The following is a 16,680-nucleotide window of genomic DNA, read 5'->3' as shown; positions in this document are numbered from 1 at the left end:
TTGTATATGTTACATATAATGTGAAAAATGCTCTATAACTACACATTCTGGACGTAACAAGCATACCTTTTCTCACATAGCCTACTTTTACAATCAGAAAAAGCATTTACTTTGGGATTAAATGATACGAATTTTATTTTTATGTTCATGCTCAATGCTGTAAAATGATTAGGTGCAAAGAATGCAACTTTGTTGTTAAAAGGTTTACTTGTTGTGATGATCCTGTTATGGTTAGTATGGAGGCAAACTTTCCTGCTGACCAACAGCCACAGTGGCCTTGCCTATACCTACAGTACTGACTATTTTACCACAAATTAATTTCACTTAACAAGCATTTCACTTAACAAGCTGAAAAGGGACTTAAGCCTCCCTTGTCAGCAGGCACTCGGGGAGTGGTCAAGTCTATCGTAGATGATAACGAGTAGCATACCTAGTACTGTAGCACAAAACATAGGCTATCACGAATTGTTCAACACATCAATTCGAATTTCAATCTACATTAATATAAACCGAGGGCAGTAATAATATTTTTTGAATTTGGAAAATAATACGTACACATGCACATGTAGATTGAGTCCACCTACATCAGAGGGCTTAGTTACAGTAGTGAATTAATCAACAGCCTCATAGAATTCATCCATATGAGAAGCATTTTTTTTTATCAGAATAACAAGAGAATAGTAAAGAGTATGCACATGTTTATATAAAACACCCAACCCCACGCTGAATGGAAACATGAATGAATCACAATTGGGGAAGAAAACCAAAATCCTGTTTTTCAAAGTTCTGACAGCAGACTATTTTAAGCATGGTCGACCCGATCCAGTGCAACGTAAAAGCTCTTTTTGTCATCCAAGCAATGCCAACCTATGGGTCCAATCTCACAGTCTGCACAAATGAGATACTTGATTCGCCCCACGTCCTTGGTAAAGCCAACGTTCTCAAAGGTGTACATGTCGTCGACTAACCAATGCGTGGTCAGCGTGTCTCCATCCACAGAGCCCTCTGATTGGCTGATGGTGGTCTTTTTTCGCATAGAAGGCAGGAAGAGCTAATAAATAATTGTAAGAAGAAAAAACACAAGATTCTTGATAAATAGGTAACCAAGGTTTATACAGTCAATTGTTTCAAGCCATGCAGTCTGAAACTGAAACGCCACGTACATGGTATTGTTTAATGGGCAAAATACACTTTAAAAAGTAATGTATTCTGCTACAATTACAAAACAGTTAAATGATGCAATGTTTTATCGAGCAGCCTAAATTTCATAGGCCTACGTAGGCTATATGAAATGACAGATGACATGACAGTGAATTGATCTTACTCGGTATCACATGTGTGTATCACATGGGTGTTTCAGTTTACTAGTTTTTATTGCCTGAAGTTTGAATCTTACCTCCTTCTCTGTAAAAATAGCCATTTCTGAACAGAGAACCTTGGATCCACAACGTTGGCATAAAACTGACTTTTTATTCTTCCCATCGTCTGACACCAGTGCAGATCGGTCAACAATGGATCCTTCGGATGAGGAGCTCTTTACACTGTTGTCCATTTTGAATGGTGATAAGGTAAATTATTTGACTTTGGTATTCATAAAAAATACCAACGTGGTGCTCTCAAAGTTAAATATTTTTAACAGTTCGAGTTAGCTATCTAGCGAACCAGACCAGAAAGGATGGACCATAAAATGAACTGGCTAGCTGATTAGCTGGAACTTCCGAGTCGTATCTTCTATTTCGTAATCTTTCCTTACCAATTTGGTGTTGCCAAACGGCTTTATAAAGTCAGTCAATATGAGTCGTGAATTAATACAAATACCACACTCTACTACAGCACACACATTGTAACTAAATTGAATGAAAGGTACAACCTCCTGCGATCTTATGGCATTTCATGTTAGCGTGATAATGTGCACCGTTAATATGATTCCTTCCGCAAAATCCATCTAACGAAAGTTCCATGGTAGACGACGGCTACTCCTACAGTGCAAATGTCCTTTGACCATCCCATGTGTTAGTAAGAATATAAGACAAAATAAAAAATGTTATTTGTAAGTATATGGGTTTGTGGAAACCTTTTAGAACAAAAAAGGTATGTTTCAATTGGTTTCAATTTTAGCATTAATAAATATTTATTATGTGTTTACATTTCAAATGTATGATTCATCACTTTTCTACACAGGACACAACACAAAGTCAAGAATACAGAGATTGCTTAGTCTTTGTAATAAAGCCGCAATAAGTCGGCTTTAAAAAAATAAGTCTTAAACAGCAGTTTGAAAAAACCTATTGATGGAGTTCAAAATTCTGATTGTATATATGGAAAAGCAAACAAAAAGGTAACTATATCTTGAGATCCAAATTAAGTTCACTTGACTGTAATATTGGCCCATCTATATCAAAACTATTTCCAGTGGCCTAAGGCACAGGAATACTAAAGATAATGTCATTTATGTTCTGCATGGTGGGTTCCATGCAGTTGCATGGTTTACAGTTTAAATTGTTATGATAATATATACTGCTAAGGTGCATTTGACCTTTTACGTTTTCATAGCATCCAGAAATATAATTTTAAAAGAAACAGATCTCAAGATGAGAAGGTAACATTGACCTTTTCCCAGATTTCCCCCATTGTGCGTTGCCCAGACAGTTTCATTCCAGCAATCAATCCTGTAAGATTTAGTTTGATTGAAAAGGGATGAAGACATACGGTACAAACACCAAGTCTCGTAGTCACAGAGAAAGTTCATTCAAAATGTATATTATTTGATATTTAAACTAGTAAATCAAAGTAAAGGTCTAAAAATAATGCTGTCAATTCTGAATGAAATATCAAATTAAGAATGTTGACAAATATTTTCTGTAATCTAGCAAGTAGATATGGTTTGATTGCATCTCAATTATATTGGACAGACATTTTATTCAAGTACTCTTATGTTGCCGTTTGGGTCCGTTAACCCAGTTCCTTGAATAAAAGTGAGTCAAACTCAACCTGCATCATGTTAATTACAATCTTCTAAAAGCTTGATTTAGGAAGATCTACAATTTGCCTCTTGAAAATGGGCTTTAAGAACTTTTTAATCTGGCCAAATTCCCATATTGTTCTTCATGAGCTAAAATGAAGGGAGTACCCCTAGGTAATTACAAAAAGTGGTGCTGCAACACTGCGATTCCACTCCTTAGTTCAGTGTCTAATGCTACTTTAATGAGGGTAAAACTAGCCAAAACATCACCATCAACCAAGTATGACATGAAAAAATAAGGAGAGGAGTGGAGAAGACCAACAAGTGACCATATTGAGTTCCAGCAGCAGTTTTTGGGGGTATAGGAAAGGGGCTTCAAACATGGAAAGACTGAGGGGGACATGGTCAGGCCTCTCAGAGAAGGGTATCATCTGTGCAGCCTCCCTCCAGGCCATATCGGAACTCCTGGAGGTTGGAGACTCCATAAAAGTGAATGAAGGCGGCCGCAACCACCAACACATGAAAAATCTGATGGGAATGGAACTAGAGAGAAAGGGAGAGGATGGGGGACAAGAAGGATGTCAAATCAGAATTATGTAACACTTATGAGCAATATTTCATTGTTATGACAGAAAACCTGTTCAGTATTGCCAATATACACATACCCAGATGTCACACTTGCCAGGGAAGTAACGTTCAGGAATCCGGGCAGCATACAGTCCAGCCCCAGTAATGTACATGGCCCCCATCAAGTAGAACCAGCCCATCTGGCCAACTGTGGTGGCTTTTACAAAGCCCTCCTCAATGGTAAAGTGCATGGTAGGGACAATGCCACTCAGTCCAAGACCCATAAACACTCCTGTAAGACACATGAAGTTAAGCGTTTCGTAAAGTGAGCAGGTAGCATATGAAAGCAACAATTTTGTACTTTTCATTTTGAATGTTACCTGCTCGTGTGGGCCTGTGCCGGGGGGTTGAGAAGCGGTCCCACTGAGCCACAATGATGGCAGCAATGCCCAACACACAGACAATGGTGAGGTAGATGAGTCGTGGTTGAGGGGAACAGTAGAAGGAGTAGTAGAGCCAGGGCACAAAGGAGCCCATGATCAGAAGGGCAATGCCCGAGTAGTCAAGCCTGGCAACGACAGGTCACAATTAAATGACACAAAGATATGTTTATATTTATCCCACTTGTGTGTATATGAAAAGATAAACAATACAAACATTAACTTAATCACAGTCTTTCCCATTGTCCAGGTAGAGGAGGAATGGCCTTACTTAGAGAAGGTGCGAGACACTTTCTCGGAATGGCAGTAGACGGTGTGAAAAAGCCAGGAGAAGCTGAGACAGAGCACTGCCCCCAGGAAAAACATCCCAAAAACCACCTTCTCCTGCAGGGGGGCCATGAAGTACACGTTGGGCCGCAGCATGGTGAGCGTACCCAGACAAATAAACAAGATCAGCCCTGGGGAAGAAAGAATGAGGTCATCACAAGTGGATCACAGTGTGGTTTAGAGCTAGCAATTCTGGGCCTGATTCCTACATAGACCACAAATCCTGACAAGAGAAAGGAACCAGTTCAGGCAACAAATGCAGAAACCAAAATATCTAGAGGAATTTTAACATTTACAATGTTACAACAAATATGTTAAAGTGTATTCTCACTAATATAAGGCATTGTACTGTAGACTTTCGTAGTGCAGCATATTTTGCTGGACAGGCAGATAGCTGTTAAGTTTTAACATACAAATCAGATATGGTCTGAACATTTGATGTACATAAAATGCCACAGGTAGATTGGAATTTATAACATAAAGGGAAAAAGTTCAAAAAGTGAGTTCAAGCTCACCCAGAAGATGAGTCCAGATATTTCCAGTCTCTGTATGAATCCTGAAGATGCTTCCAAAGCAGGCCCGGAAGGAGGGCATGGGGGGTCGGTGTCCATGGAGGAGGTAGTCATTGTCCTTCAGCCACTCCGGCAGGACATGAAAAGGAATGACTCTCCAGCGCCCCTCCCACACCTGTAAGATTAATGTTGTGTCATTACATAAGTTGCTTAAGAATCCTAGGGCCAACAGGAAAAACCAGTTGTGGAGTGAGCTGACAGGTTGCAGACATCAATCTCAGGTGCAAAATTGATTTAGACTCTGTGGTGCCCCAGATAGGTGTACACAGGATGACACAGAGAAGAGAACTTACTTTGTGTACAAATTCCTCCATCTTTTCCATGGCATGGTGAGCCTGAAGGGGCAATGTCAGGACCTCTCCCACCTCATCATCCTCCTCCTCGTCATCAGCAAGCACAGAGGCTCCCTGTGGATAGAGTAGAGTGCATGTTAAGTTCATGGTGATTATTTAGAGGACAATACTCACAGTACAGGTGTTTTACCCCAACACTCACCTCTGACAGCATGCCTTTGTTGCCAGACTGCCGCCCCCCTTCCTCAAGCAGAGGTCCCAACTCCATCAGTTCCACGTCTGGGACGCGGCAGTCCTCAGAAATCCGACAGTCTGCATCACTTGCAGAACCGTTTCGGCCTGACATAAGGAGACTGCCTGATGACCTATTCTCCGTCTCTGTGTCCTGCTGAAGCCTGACACTTCAGTTGTCACTGAGGACACTGAAGAACAACAAATGCATTAATGCTCTGTGACATGCAAAATAAACGGGTTCTAAGCTCTTTTAAGTGAAGGGTGCAAATTTACCTCTGACAACTGCAAGTGATTAGGAATTTAGGGGGTCTTCACCTCCAAATGGTTTATATACTCTCTATTGGACTGAAAAACAAAATGTGTTGAGTAGGCCTGAAACCTTTCATATGAATGTTGTGGAGGAACTATATTATTAATACTCTGGTGTTTAACTATAGACATAACTTGAATTCAATTAATGGATTCAATAAGAAATTATATCTCGGACCCACAGAACAATTAAAAATGTTCTGGTGACACAAAAAAAAACTCTACTTAGGATGTTAGCGTATCCTGCGACTTTGGAACCCGTTGACAACAAAAACAGGTAGCGCTGACGTTAGCTAGCTAGCAGCGAAACTCAAGTCACAATAGTAGACCAGCTATAGAATTCAAGCTAGTTTAGCTAGCTAGCTACAACAAAACAGTTCTGCACAACTAAATCTAACGACGCGTTACGTTAGCTAGCTAAGTGAACCAATTCGGGGAAACAAGCACTACTGTACTGTACTGCACGCTCATGTCGAGTGACGTTCGCTGTAGCAGCTAGCTAGACAACTAAGCTAGAGGCTAGCTGCAGTGCAAGACAAATGCACTAAGTAAGGCTACCCAAACGCATCCAACCCAATCCTGGTAACTAACGATAGCTACATACTATATAGTTACAATTGAACTAATTTGATTACTGATTGCTTGCTCACTGCATTTCAAGTTAAATGGCTAACTGGCTAGCCTTCTGGTAGCCTAGCTCGGTTATATTCAGTCGGAATCGGTATCGATTCTGTGGCTAAGATACACAGTCGATAGACACAGATAACACATCTCTGGTGTAATTAAAACTAGTGGTCTCACTCTAAAAAGTAAAAAGACATGTATTTTGCTAGTGTAACCTAATAATGTGAAATACAGTTTTGAAATGTTCATTGAACGGACATACCAGACTCTCCAGGGTAAAACGAAATTTGATCCTTCCGGATTCTCACACAAAAACAAGCCAAACCCCCCCCTGCAGTCAACACAACACCGTCTAATGAAATGACAACCAAAAAGTCGAGTTTCAACTGGCTTGACGCGTCTCGTTTCATAAACAATGACCCAGCATCCCCACCTATTGGACGTAAACGGCAAATGTTATCCTGCAGTAGGCTAGCAAAGGCCCTTTCCAATTATATCTATTTTGCTAATATCAATATTATTCATGTTTAGCGTTATGCTTTAACTATTGAGCAGAATCAGCAGATACATATTTATTCTATAAGGACAATTTAGCTTTGTATCGCCATTCGCATACAATCTCCCACAATCCTCTTCAATATACCATAGAACTAAACAGTGCGCTAGTGGATAGGACATTTTACAACTACCATTTTGTCTTATCAGACCAAATGCTAAAATTTATTTTTTTCGAAATAATGGTGGTATTCCATGATATGTAACAAAGAGTGCAAAGGAGGTATTCTAGTTCTCAGGACAGCTCACAAAACACGTTTATTATTGAGTAAACGTCAAATGTCCACGTACAAAATATTGTATGCTAACTGGCATAATATTTGAATGCATTGCAGGTATTTTATGCGAGTTTTACGTGCGTTATAAGTGGCGTTTCAGCATTTTTATGTTCATAGCTGAGGCTTAAAGGGATAGCAAAGGATATATGTGCATACAACATTGGCAAAAGTGTAGAAGGGCTCAAAATCTTTAATTAGCATAGGCTACAGTCTAGATACATCCAGCCAGTGTTACCTCATGGACTGCTTCAGCAGGGAAATCTGTACACCAGAGAGAGGTTGGAATATGATCAGAAGCAGAACATGTTTCTTAGCCCCTGGGGCTGACCCCTTTTGGAAACGGTGGTCTTTTGAAATCCTGCCTCAGTTGCAAGAGAGACAAAAATGGTCAAAAGCAAATACATGCCTCACTCCTGGAGACATTAGTGTCATAACTGAAGATACTACCACCCCCAGAGGTTCATGTATGCTGGGAAGGGATTTGGAAGATAAACCAAACGTCAAAGACCTAGGGGATTTCCCCCCCCCCCCCCTAAATCTAATCTACCAAAACTGAGTCAGTTTGGAAATTAACTTTCTTTTACCTTACATCATATCTTTAATGCTGCATCAGTGGCCTTCACTGAAGTTTGAATTTTATTTAAGCTAGCAAAACACCACGACAAAATGCATTCATGTATCATCTAAAATACAGCATTTGATCCAGTATATTGCATCTACTGGAAACTACAGGCAGAGCCAAAGAGAATAAATATAACCTGTTCTGACATCTGACAAAGGCTTACATGGTATAGTGTTCAACTAACATAAGACACCCTAAGTCAAACTCTCTGATCCTTCTATTTCCATTAGTTGAACAAGATACATCAGATGACTTTAGCAAATGTACTTTCATATGTACTTGCTTCCAGAATCAAAGAGTGGTTTTAAGTGCAAGATATACTCATAGTCAGAAATGACCAGAGGAAACATCAGTAGGTCAGTGGTGTCTCGCAACATAAGGGTGGCTAGTAGGCAAAGCGCTGACTGTTCCGGTATCCCAACTTGTCCAGATTTGGGTTACATGCAAACTGGATCATGGGTGGTGGACCACACATGAGGATCAGGCTGTCATCAGCAGGGACAGGCAGTTGCTTCTGGATCATGTCTGCATTGATGAAACCCTCACTGTATTCCCAGCCTGAGTTAAGATGACAATAGAAGCAGAGATAAAGAGAAGATAGTTATTTCTGACATTTAGTACTGTTTGAAGAACATTTGACCACAATACACAATACTATATTAGCTACTACCTACTAGAATCAGAAGGGATTTTATTTGCCATGAATGTTTGCACAAACAAGGAATTTACTTTGGCTGGGAGGTGCATACATTAAACATATAGGAATATTGAAACTTAAATATGTGCACTAACTATACAAAAGGAGCAAAGTCTAGCTGATACTAAGGGGGGGGGGGGAGTCTAGCTAATACTAAGGGGAATACAATTAATGATAAAATATATAGTGCTTTGAAAAAACATACCCTCAGGTGCTCTGTCAACAGTAAACCACAACCTAAAACGATCTGGATGCCTGGCCTTCAGCTCCTCCAGCTCATCCCTTAGCAGGATGTCCTTCTCAGTCTGTTACTCACAGACACACACACACACAACATAATTTTGTAAATAAAGGGTAAATTATTCAAAACCTAATATAAAATCAATAGTCATCCAGAGGGTTAGAACCACAATGAAATAATTAGATCATAATTCAAGTTAAACACAAAATCTTGGATGGGAAACATTTTGGCCAAACACCTGGTTGGCAAAAAGCAGGCTGCAAGAGGTCTGGTCACTGGGGTCCTTTAGGATAGCACGCACAAGTTGTAGCATTGGGGTGATGCCTACATACAAGAGGGAATCAAGAGAATTAATGGATGGGGACCAATAAAAGCACACACATCAGGCATGTATACTTGGCACCAGATCAATCAAAGTCTCCTTGGCAGGATCAAGATTCACCTGTTCCTCCTGCTATCAGGCCAACAGAACGTGCAGCTTTGGTCTCAGCCGGGGACTTCTTTTCAGGCTGAATAGCAAACTGCCCTGTAGCAAAAATCAGAGTAACACAACTCAATTGTGCCTTGAAACTAGTTTGGAACTATTTTTCTAAGGAATACTAGAAACTGGGTGGGTGTATGTGTCCACATATATAATCACTTGGACACACCTAAATACACAAATCAGCAATACACACAGAACTACACCCAATGTTACTTTTAGTGTAAAGATTAGAGTATATCTAACCTTGTCCTTTGTATTCAAGAAGCCCTCCTGGCCCTCGGAAGTCCACAACATCTCCTAAATCAAGACTCTCCAGATACTGGGACATCTTTCCCCTTCAGGGAACTTAGGGTGGACATTCCTGAAATAAATCTGTGGGGAAAATCCTTTTTATGAAAGAAACTAACAACCAATCCTTCTTCCTTGCTCAGTTGATTCAGTGAGTTGTTGGCAATGAGAATAACAAAAATAGTAAATTATCCACTGAAAACAGTTACAAAAAAAACTTGTAATAATTAGGAGCTAATGAGTGCAAACCTTTTCAAATAAAACAATAGCTGTCTCACAAGATTTATTGTAAATATTTGCTTTTATATGTGTATAGTATACAACGATGTGCATATTCAATATTGTATGAATCGTTTAGTTAACTATACCTTTACAACCAAGTCCACATATCCTTTGTCATCATCACTGGAAACAGGGGTGTATGGCCGTACAATTAATTTACCGTCAATATGGGCGGAGAGGTAAATATGCTTTCCTGAGGGAAATGATTGAAGAGCTTAATAACACAGGATAAATTACTTTAAGACTAACTCTGACTGTTTCAACAAAATATATTTGGCCCAGTGCTGACTTTGAAATCTATGAACAATTATTAAATTATTGTTAAATGTATCTATAGCTTTAATACTGCAAGGTTTTAGTCCAAGATTACCAAAACCAAAGTAGCCAGTACGAACTTACCTACAGGTAAGCCTAGAATATGCTCTTCTGAGGGCAGAGCAAATCGGAACCTGCGAGTATCATGATTAATTACCTATAACAAGATATTAGAGTCAGGGAAAAATCCAACCAAGCGATATAAATTATTCGTGTGTGGAATGTTAGTTCATACAGACACAATTTTGGTCTTATTATTGATCGGATTAAATGGTCGAGACGACTACTTCATTACCTCCTTATCAATGAGCCTCAGCTTGTATTTAATAGAAGGGTCCTGGAGGGTCAGAAGAGGTTTTTTCTTCTTGCTCAGGTAACAGATGATGCCCACAGTAGAAATCACAACTACTCCAACAGCCACAACCACTGTTGTGGTCTAGACGAAACATTGGAGGCACAGGCACACATTATAAGAAACCTAGTACCACAACGACTATAATGAACAAACTGTCAAGCCTTGCATGAAATAATTGTAGGCATTAAGGTAAGTCAAATTTATCAAGGGAAATGGATGGATGAATATCGATTAATTAGAGTTGTTGCTAAAGAGTTTAGTTCACTTAGCTAACGCTAGTTTAGTACACTTGGCTGGCAAATGAACAAACACACAGCTACAGTAGCTCGCTAGTTGCTAGCTAGCCAATAGTAACGGTATTCATGGAAGAAGTTTTAAATTGGTTTTACCAAGGCGTATTTCATGGCGAGTCCGTATCACTGCAATGTCCTATTAATAAGAAGTCACATCCAAATATAACGTCCTTGGGCAAGTGACAGGAGCCTTTCTGTGGGCACACCCGTGGGGATGTATTTGTATGTGGCACCAAAGTGTCAACTTCCGTTTAAATGGGTATGACCGGAAGAACCATAGACATAATATGTTATATCTCTATTTTAAACGTTTTTTTGTGCAATTGTCTTTACATTATAGTTTTTATTCGGCGCCATAGCCCCTCCTGGATTTGTTCTTGTCAGAAACTTCCACACCGCTGACACAATTGCCCTTGTTTGACTTATTTATGTATAATCACCTGAAATAAAAATGGAATGCAAACACACATTTAGCCTTACATTTTTTAATTCCTTTGTACCTCTTACTGTTGGAATGCTATGTGATTGGATAGGCTTATCAATTATTTTTTACTATTATAGGAACTTTCCCTCTCTGTTTGAGGAACTTCAGAAACCCCTATTGAATTCCTATCGTAAATAATTGTTTTCTAATTCTCAAAACTTTTCACACCTATCATGTTCCCGCCTGCTCCTAAAAAATGGCTGATTTTGCTGTGCCTGGTCTAGTCCTTGTCAGGAGCGAATCTAGGTTCCCACTTTTGGGGGCGCTAAGTCCCTAGATGAAACCTCTAATTTTTCCTGTGACCCAGCAAAACTAGGGGGGTCTGGGGGCATGTTCCCCCAGAAGATTTTTTTTAAAAAATATCCTTTTAAATAGTGTCCTCTAGTGGGTTTTAGGAAGATAAATGAATGAAATATGAAAGAAAAATACAAAATATATATATATATATAAAATATATATTTTTTATAAAATTATTTTTTTGGGGGGCTAAAGAAACTGAATAGGGCTAGATACGCCCATGGTCCTTGTCTATTATATCCTCCTGGGAACCAAGTAAAAGTAATGTTTTCATTTTTAGTTTTTTTTGCCATTTCCTGTTTATTTAGGCTTAAAAAAACATCTTAGCATTTAGACTTTTGAAATTGTATTTTTATTTTTTATTTCATAGCATGTCCACTGTAGTGGACCACGGGATCATTTTAGTGTGAAAAGGTAGCCAAATTTAGAAAATAAAAAAACTGAACACATTATGGCTGTAGAGTGACAATACGGATTGTAGGGTCATCTTGACAGTCAGGAAGCCCATGTGAATCTATTATGATGAAGGAAAAAAAACATGAATAAATGAAACTGGCGTGAGGTTTTGGTCCTGATGGACCGCAACCTTCTGCCTGAGGGGAGTAGCTGAAACAGAGTTTCCAGGGTGGGAGGAGTCGGCACAATCTTTTCCTCTCTCGCCTCTGGGTCTTCGAGGTGTGCAGGTCCTCAAGGGTAGGCAGATTGCAGCCAATCACCTTCTCAGCAGTGCGGATGATAAGCTGCAGTCTGCTCTTGTCCTTGGCAGTGGCAGCAGCGTACCAGATAGTGATGGAGGAGGTGAGGATGGACTCAATGATGGCTGAGTAGAAGTGCACCATCATTGTCTTTGGCAGGTTGAATTTCTTCAGCTACCATAGGAAGTAGATCCTCTGTTGTGCTTTCTTGGTGAGGAAGCTAATGTTCAGTTCCCACTTGAGGTCCTGGGAGAGGATAGTCCCCAGGAAGCGGAAGGACTCCACAGTGTTGACTGGGGAGTCACACAGGATGATGGGGGTGAGTGGGGCTGTATTCTTCCTGAAGTCCACAACCATCTCCACTGTCTTAAGAGCATTGAGCTCTAAGTTGTTCTAGCTACACCAGGTTGTCAGCTTCCCACCTATAATCAGACTCGTCCCCGTCAGAGATGAGCCCAATGAGGGTGGTGTTGTCCGAAAACTTCAGACGTTTGACAGACAGATGACTGGAGGTGCAGTTTTGGTGTACAAGGAGAAGAGCAGAGGAGAAAGAAAGCAGCTCTGAGGAGATCTGGTGCTGATGGACCAAGAGTCAGAGACATGTTTTCCTAGCTTAACGCATCGCTTCCTGTCAGACAGGAAGTCTATGATCTAACTGCAGGTGGAGTCGAGTACGTTCAGCTGGGAGAGCTGGTGGAACTCATCAAACTTTGGATTTATTTCATGGCATCACTTCTAATCTTAAGCATAACAGATAAATATAACATAAATAACCCTTACCCTGGTACTAAATAAAACCTATGTGCTACTACTGGCCCAAAGAGGGCAACATCTTTCTTGATCCTCCCTCCCTGTCTCTGTGTCTGTATCATATGAGCCTCTTGCATCATCTTCCTCTTCTTCAACATCTTCTTCTATCCCAGGCTCAAACTCATCCTCATCTCTCTCATCATCTGAAAGCTCCAAATCTGATTTTCCCTCAACCATCCGGAAAAGAATCCTCTCTGCTTCAGTTCTGTTTCCTACAACAATATTACATTAAGATGATCTTGATGTCCACTATAATTGACATTCATGAAAGGGCTATTATTTCAAACAAAAAATAATTTACCTGCTTTCAAAACTAAAAATATATTTCCTCAGAAGTTAATAAACAATAAAATATACAATTATCATAGTAAAAACGAAATAGATAAACAATATTTGACTTATTTCTTCTCTTTCCATAAAATGTGCTTGCGGCAATGGCGGCCATTTTGGATGGAAAGAAAAAGGAAGTTACCAAAGTCCCACCCCATTAAATGACATATCAATGGAAAGCCCAGGATGTCCTCTTTCGAGTACAACAGGGATTGATAGAGTAGCTCTAAAGAATAAAGTTAGATGCATGTGAACAAAATGTCCAGTATAGAGCACAAAAGTTAATGGGCGGGGTCTCAGGAGGATATCTCTTAACTTCCACAGCACTTGGCCTTGATGGTCTGCAGGGCTGGGGTGGGTAATCGGGAGAATTGCGAGAGTTTTTGCCCTCAAATAATGGCCAAAAATGTTCTATGCGCGCTCGCATTACGTGTGGAAGTCAGTATTTTGCATCACATCAAACCCATACGTCCTAGGTTTGGGCTAAGCCCAGAATGTTTACTAAGTCTGGCTCCGTGCCTGATTAACACTCGGATCGTTAGCAGTCTCAAAAATGGTATCAATATAAAAAATAATACAATCCCTTTTTGTAATCACCCCCAGAAAAGTTAACTGCACCCCCAGTTAAAGCAGGCTGCATCTGGCCCTGTTTGGTATACAAAAAAAAGGGGCCTGAAACTCCCGGGCTGAAAAGTGTCCCCACTCCGGCCCTGCTGGTCTGAGTTAACTGGCTGAGGGTGAATCCTCCATCTTCTTATCTTCTAAGTCTTCGACAACCAGCACCGTCTTGGCTAGAAGACAATAAATCGTGATATGATCAAAATATTTTCTGCATGAATTTTTGTGTTGCTCAATGTTTATTAGAGACACTGTTCCAACATTAGATTATTACTACCCTCTGGTGTTTATATAATGTCATTACATGTTGGTGCTGTCTGGGCACCCTGTCCAGAAAGACCACGCTGGTTGTGGAATAGATATGCTGTCTAACTATGTATTGTTGTTTATTTCTGTGAAAAATAGAGCTATTAGTTGGTCTGGTCTGTTTCCAATAGAGAGGGATGGAGATCAAAGTTTAGAGAGTACTATGATTGTGTGATGATGTATTGCTCACCTATGGCCAGGAATAGATTAATGATGTTCATGGCAGTCTTAGCAGAAGTTTCCATGAAGACTAGTTTGTTGTATGCAGCATAGACCTGAGCCTCCTGCAGGAGCATTATTAGTGCATGAAATAAATTCCACAAAACCAAAGATCTGTATTTTCTGTGTCAATGACAAACCTATTAGCACACTATGTTAGAAGTGTTTACTCTGAGATATATTCCACCAGTTTATTGGAGTATTTGAATACTCACCTCGTATTCCACAGCTCTGTTGGCAGATTCGTCTGACTTATTGCCAGCTAAGGCAATGACTATGCTTGGGCTTGCTTGGTGTTGGAGTTCAGTCACCCACCTTTTTGCTCTGTCAAATGTCTCCTATACAGAGCAAGAACATTTAAATGAGAGGGTGAAGACTAGCGGTAGCAACAAGGTTAACACCATAGGCTTAAACATAAGAAATAATGGATCTGTGCATGCAAAGTTAAGAGTGTGTGGAGACTATGCTAGATGCAAATATGAAATTGTTTTCCATACTGTGTTGGTGATGTCATAGACAACTATGGCTGCATGGGCAGCCCTGTAGTACATGGGTGCCAGGCTGTCGTAGCGCTCCTGACCTGCTGTGTCCCAGATCTCAAACTTGACCATGACACCATCCACACTCACCATCTGGGTCACAAAGGCAGCTGAGACAAGGGGGAGAGAGAACATGGGATGGCAAGGTAATGTAGGCTCAATTCATGCCCAATTTGCAAGAGAGTGGGAAGAGTATAAAGTGGCTAAAATAAGTGAAAAGTGTGTACAACTAAGCATGTGCTTCTGTACCTCCAATATTGGGGGGGTTGTCGTCAAACCGATCTTTGACAAACCGTTCCTGCAGACAGGTCTTTCCCACATTAGAGTCCCCAAGTAGCACCAGTTTAAGCTGGATAATCTTACTGGTCTGGCCACCAGGTTGCGATGGTATTGATGGATCTGCCATTGGGGCTCGATGTGTATTACGAGGTTTGGGGGTTGTTGGGTTGCAAGGCATGCAAGGGTAAAATTGATGTGTGTGTGTGTGTGTGTGTGTGGGGGGGGGGGGTGACAGCTGGGGAGAGGATGATAAGGGAGGGGGGTCCCCCACTTAAGGACAATGGGACCCGTCTGCCAGATGAGAAATAGAAATCTACAAGACAAAAAGACAAAAACAACAGATGTATGCCAGAAACTAGACCTTTTAACATAGTGGCAACCTGTCACACAATCAGCTGTGAAAACTCTTTACTGTCAATTCTTGTTTAAACCCCCTGGTATTTCTGCTTAGAATATGAAACAATCTATTACATTCCTAGACCTTTAATGTGCTCATCATCATCATCCAGTGTCCATACAAGGACTTTCCTTGTTTTTCTTACTGTTTTAGGATGACCACCAATAACTGTTGCCTAATATCCCGTCATTTAGTTTGACCTTTCAAGTTGACTGTTCGAAGTTGTGTTATTAGGTGCATTCGACATGGACTGACTTAATGCTGCGCCGCAGGTGCCTGCAGCCGGCTGCCTTGAATCTGAGAATGCCATTGGTTGCTTCGAGTCAGCCGGGCTGCAGGCGGCTGCAGACAACGCCGGCGCTGCATGAATTCGAACTTACCTAATATTAATGACGACAAAAAAACATCATGTCCAACTGGAGACAAGACGGAAACGTACCGTCGTAGTAACACTTACATTAAAAATACATATTTACATTAAACACTATTAAATTTACTACGACACTTATCCATTAATTTATATTATGAAGTGTGTTAACTGAATACTCTTTAAATGTTGCATTAAAGATACATGCCCATGGATATTTTTAACTACTTACCAAATGACTCGCCATTGAAATCATCAGCATTCAAGTTTTGTTCTTATTTGACGTTCTTTGTGTGATAGACAGACGAAAATGTCCAATGATACTGAACACAGGAATTGCTATATTTGATTGGCTTAGATTGTTTTGGGAGCAGTGTCCCCGCGTTCTTCTACGGAGACACAAAACTTTTTTGCAAGTACACGAATCATTTTCTACAGAGACACAAATCTTTTTTGCAAGTTACAAATAGTTTTTAGAGAGCTCCCTCTCCTGGCACTAATTTCACACCATAGCCGTGGCAGTAGATATATACTACAGTATAAAGGCCTTTATATATATCTCTATGTGGAGAACCATAGATATATCTTCAAATGAATTGGT

The 16,680-nt window shown here is 40.3% G+C and overlaps 4 protein-coding genes and 1 long non-coding RNA gene across 6 annotated transcripts; 1 reads left to right on the top strand and 4 right to left on the bottom strand.

Moving 5' to 3' along the window:
• Nucleotides 1-117: 117 nt before the first annotated feature.
• Nucleotides 118-1,928, bottom strand: rabif (RAB interacting factor). The gene is made up of 2 exons (XM_084706175.1): nucleotides 1,397-1,928; nucleotides 118-1,051 (listed from the first exon to the last, which is right to left on the bottom strand). Exons 1-2 carry the CDS (start codon nucleotides 1,550-1,552, stop codon nucleotides 803-805), a joined length of 405 nt encoding a protein of 134 aa, XP_084562301.1. The 5' UTR covers nucleotides 1,553-1,928; the 3' UTR covers nucleotides 118-802.
• LOC146272730 (uncharacterized) lies at nucleotides 1,320-5,649 on the top strand. 2 transcript variants are annotated; one of them, XR_014766712.1, is made up of 2 exons: nucleotides 1,320-1,568; nucleotides 4,220-5,649. It is a non-coding gene; the product is annotated as an uncharacterized LOC146272730 (long non-coding RNA). The 2 variants fall into 2 exon arrangements; XR_014766713.1 differs by having other exon boundaries at nucleotides 4,203-5,649.
• Nucleotides 2,107-5,507, bottom strand: adipor1a (adiponectin receptor 1a). Its single transcript, XM_084706171.1, has 7 exons — nucleotides 5,364-5,507; nucleotides 5,162-5,275; nucleotides 4,812-4,983; nucleotides 4,241-4,427; nucleotides 3,910-4,097; nucleotides 3,628-3,821; nucleotides 2,107-3,505 (listed from the first exon to the last, which is right to left on the bottom strand). The coding sequence occupies exons 1-7, from the start codon at nucleotides 5,505-5,507 to the stop codon at nucleotides 3,377-3,379; spliced, it is 1,128 nt and encodes a 375-aa protein (XP_084562297.1). The 3' UTR covers nucleotides 2,107-3,376.
• Nucleotides 5,650-7,333: 1,684 nt separating the features above from the next.
• Nucleotides 7,334-10,971, bottom strand: cyb5r1 (cytochrome b5 reductase 1). The gene is given in 10 exon segments (XM_084706173.1): nucleotides 7,334-8,341; nucleotides 8,686-8,785; nucleotides 8,960-9,045; nucleotides 9,164-9,247; nucleotides 9,449-9,541; nucleotides 9,544-9,577; nucleotides 9,862-9,968; nucleotides 10,175-10,247; nucleotides 10,386-10,526; nucleotides 10,835-10,971. Coding segments are annotated over 10 exon segments (906 nt in total). The 5' UTR covers nucleotides 10,850-10,971; the 3' UTR covers nucleotides 7,334-8,168.
• Nucleotides 10,972-11,848: 877 nt separating this feature from the next.
• On the bottom strand, nucleotides 11,849-16,409 carry LOC146272728 (ras-related protein Rab-5B-like). The gene is made up of 6 exons (XM_084706174.1): nucleotides 16,312-16,409; nucleotides 15,286-15,628; nucleotides 14,995-15,146; nucleotides 14,713-14,835; nucleotides 14,469-14,562; nucleotides 11,849-14,145 (listed from the first exon to the last, which is right to left on the bottom strand). Exons 2-6 carry the CDS (start codon nucleotides 15,491-15,493, stop codon nucleotides 14,078-14,080), a joined length of 645 nt encoding a protein of 214 aa, XP_084562300.1. The 5' UTR covers nucleotides 15,494-15,628; nucleotides 16,312-16,409; the 3' UTR covers nucleotides 11,849-14,077.
• Between the last annotated feature and the right edge of the window lie 271 nt (nucleotides 16,410-16,680).

The sequence above is a fragment of the Hypomesus nipponensis genome, chromosome 9 (assembly GCF_054491055.1).
Source record: "Hypomesus nipponensis isolate SF chromosome 9, ASM5449105v1, whole genome shotgun sequence".
NCBI lineage: Eukaryota > Metazoa > Chordata > Actinopteri > Osmeriformes > Osmeridae > Hypomesus > Hypomesus nipponensis.
Note: the sequence above shows the minus strand (reverse complement) of the source record. Positions and strands in the feature narration are given on the sequence as shown.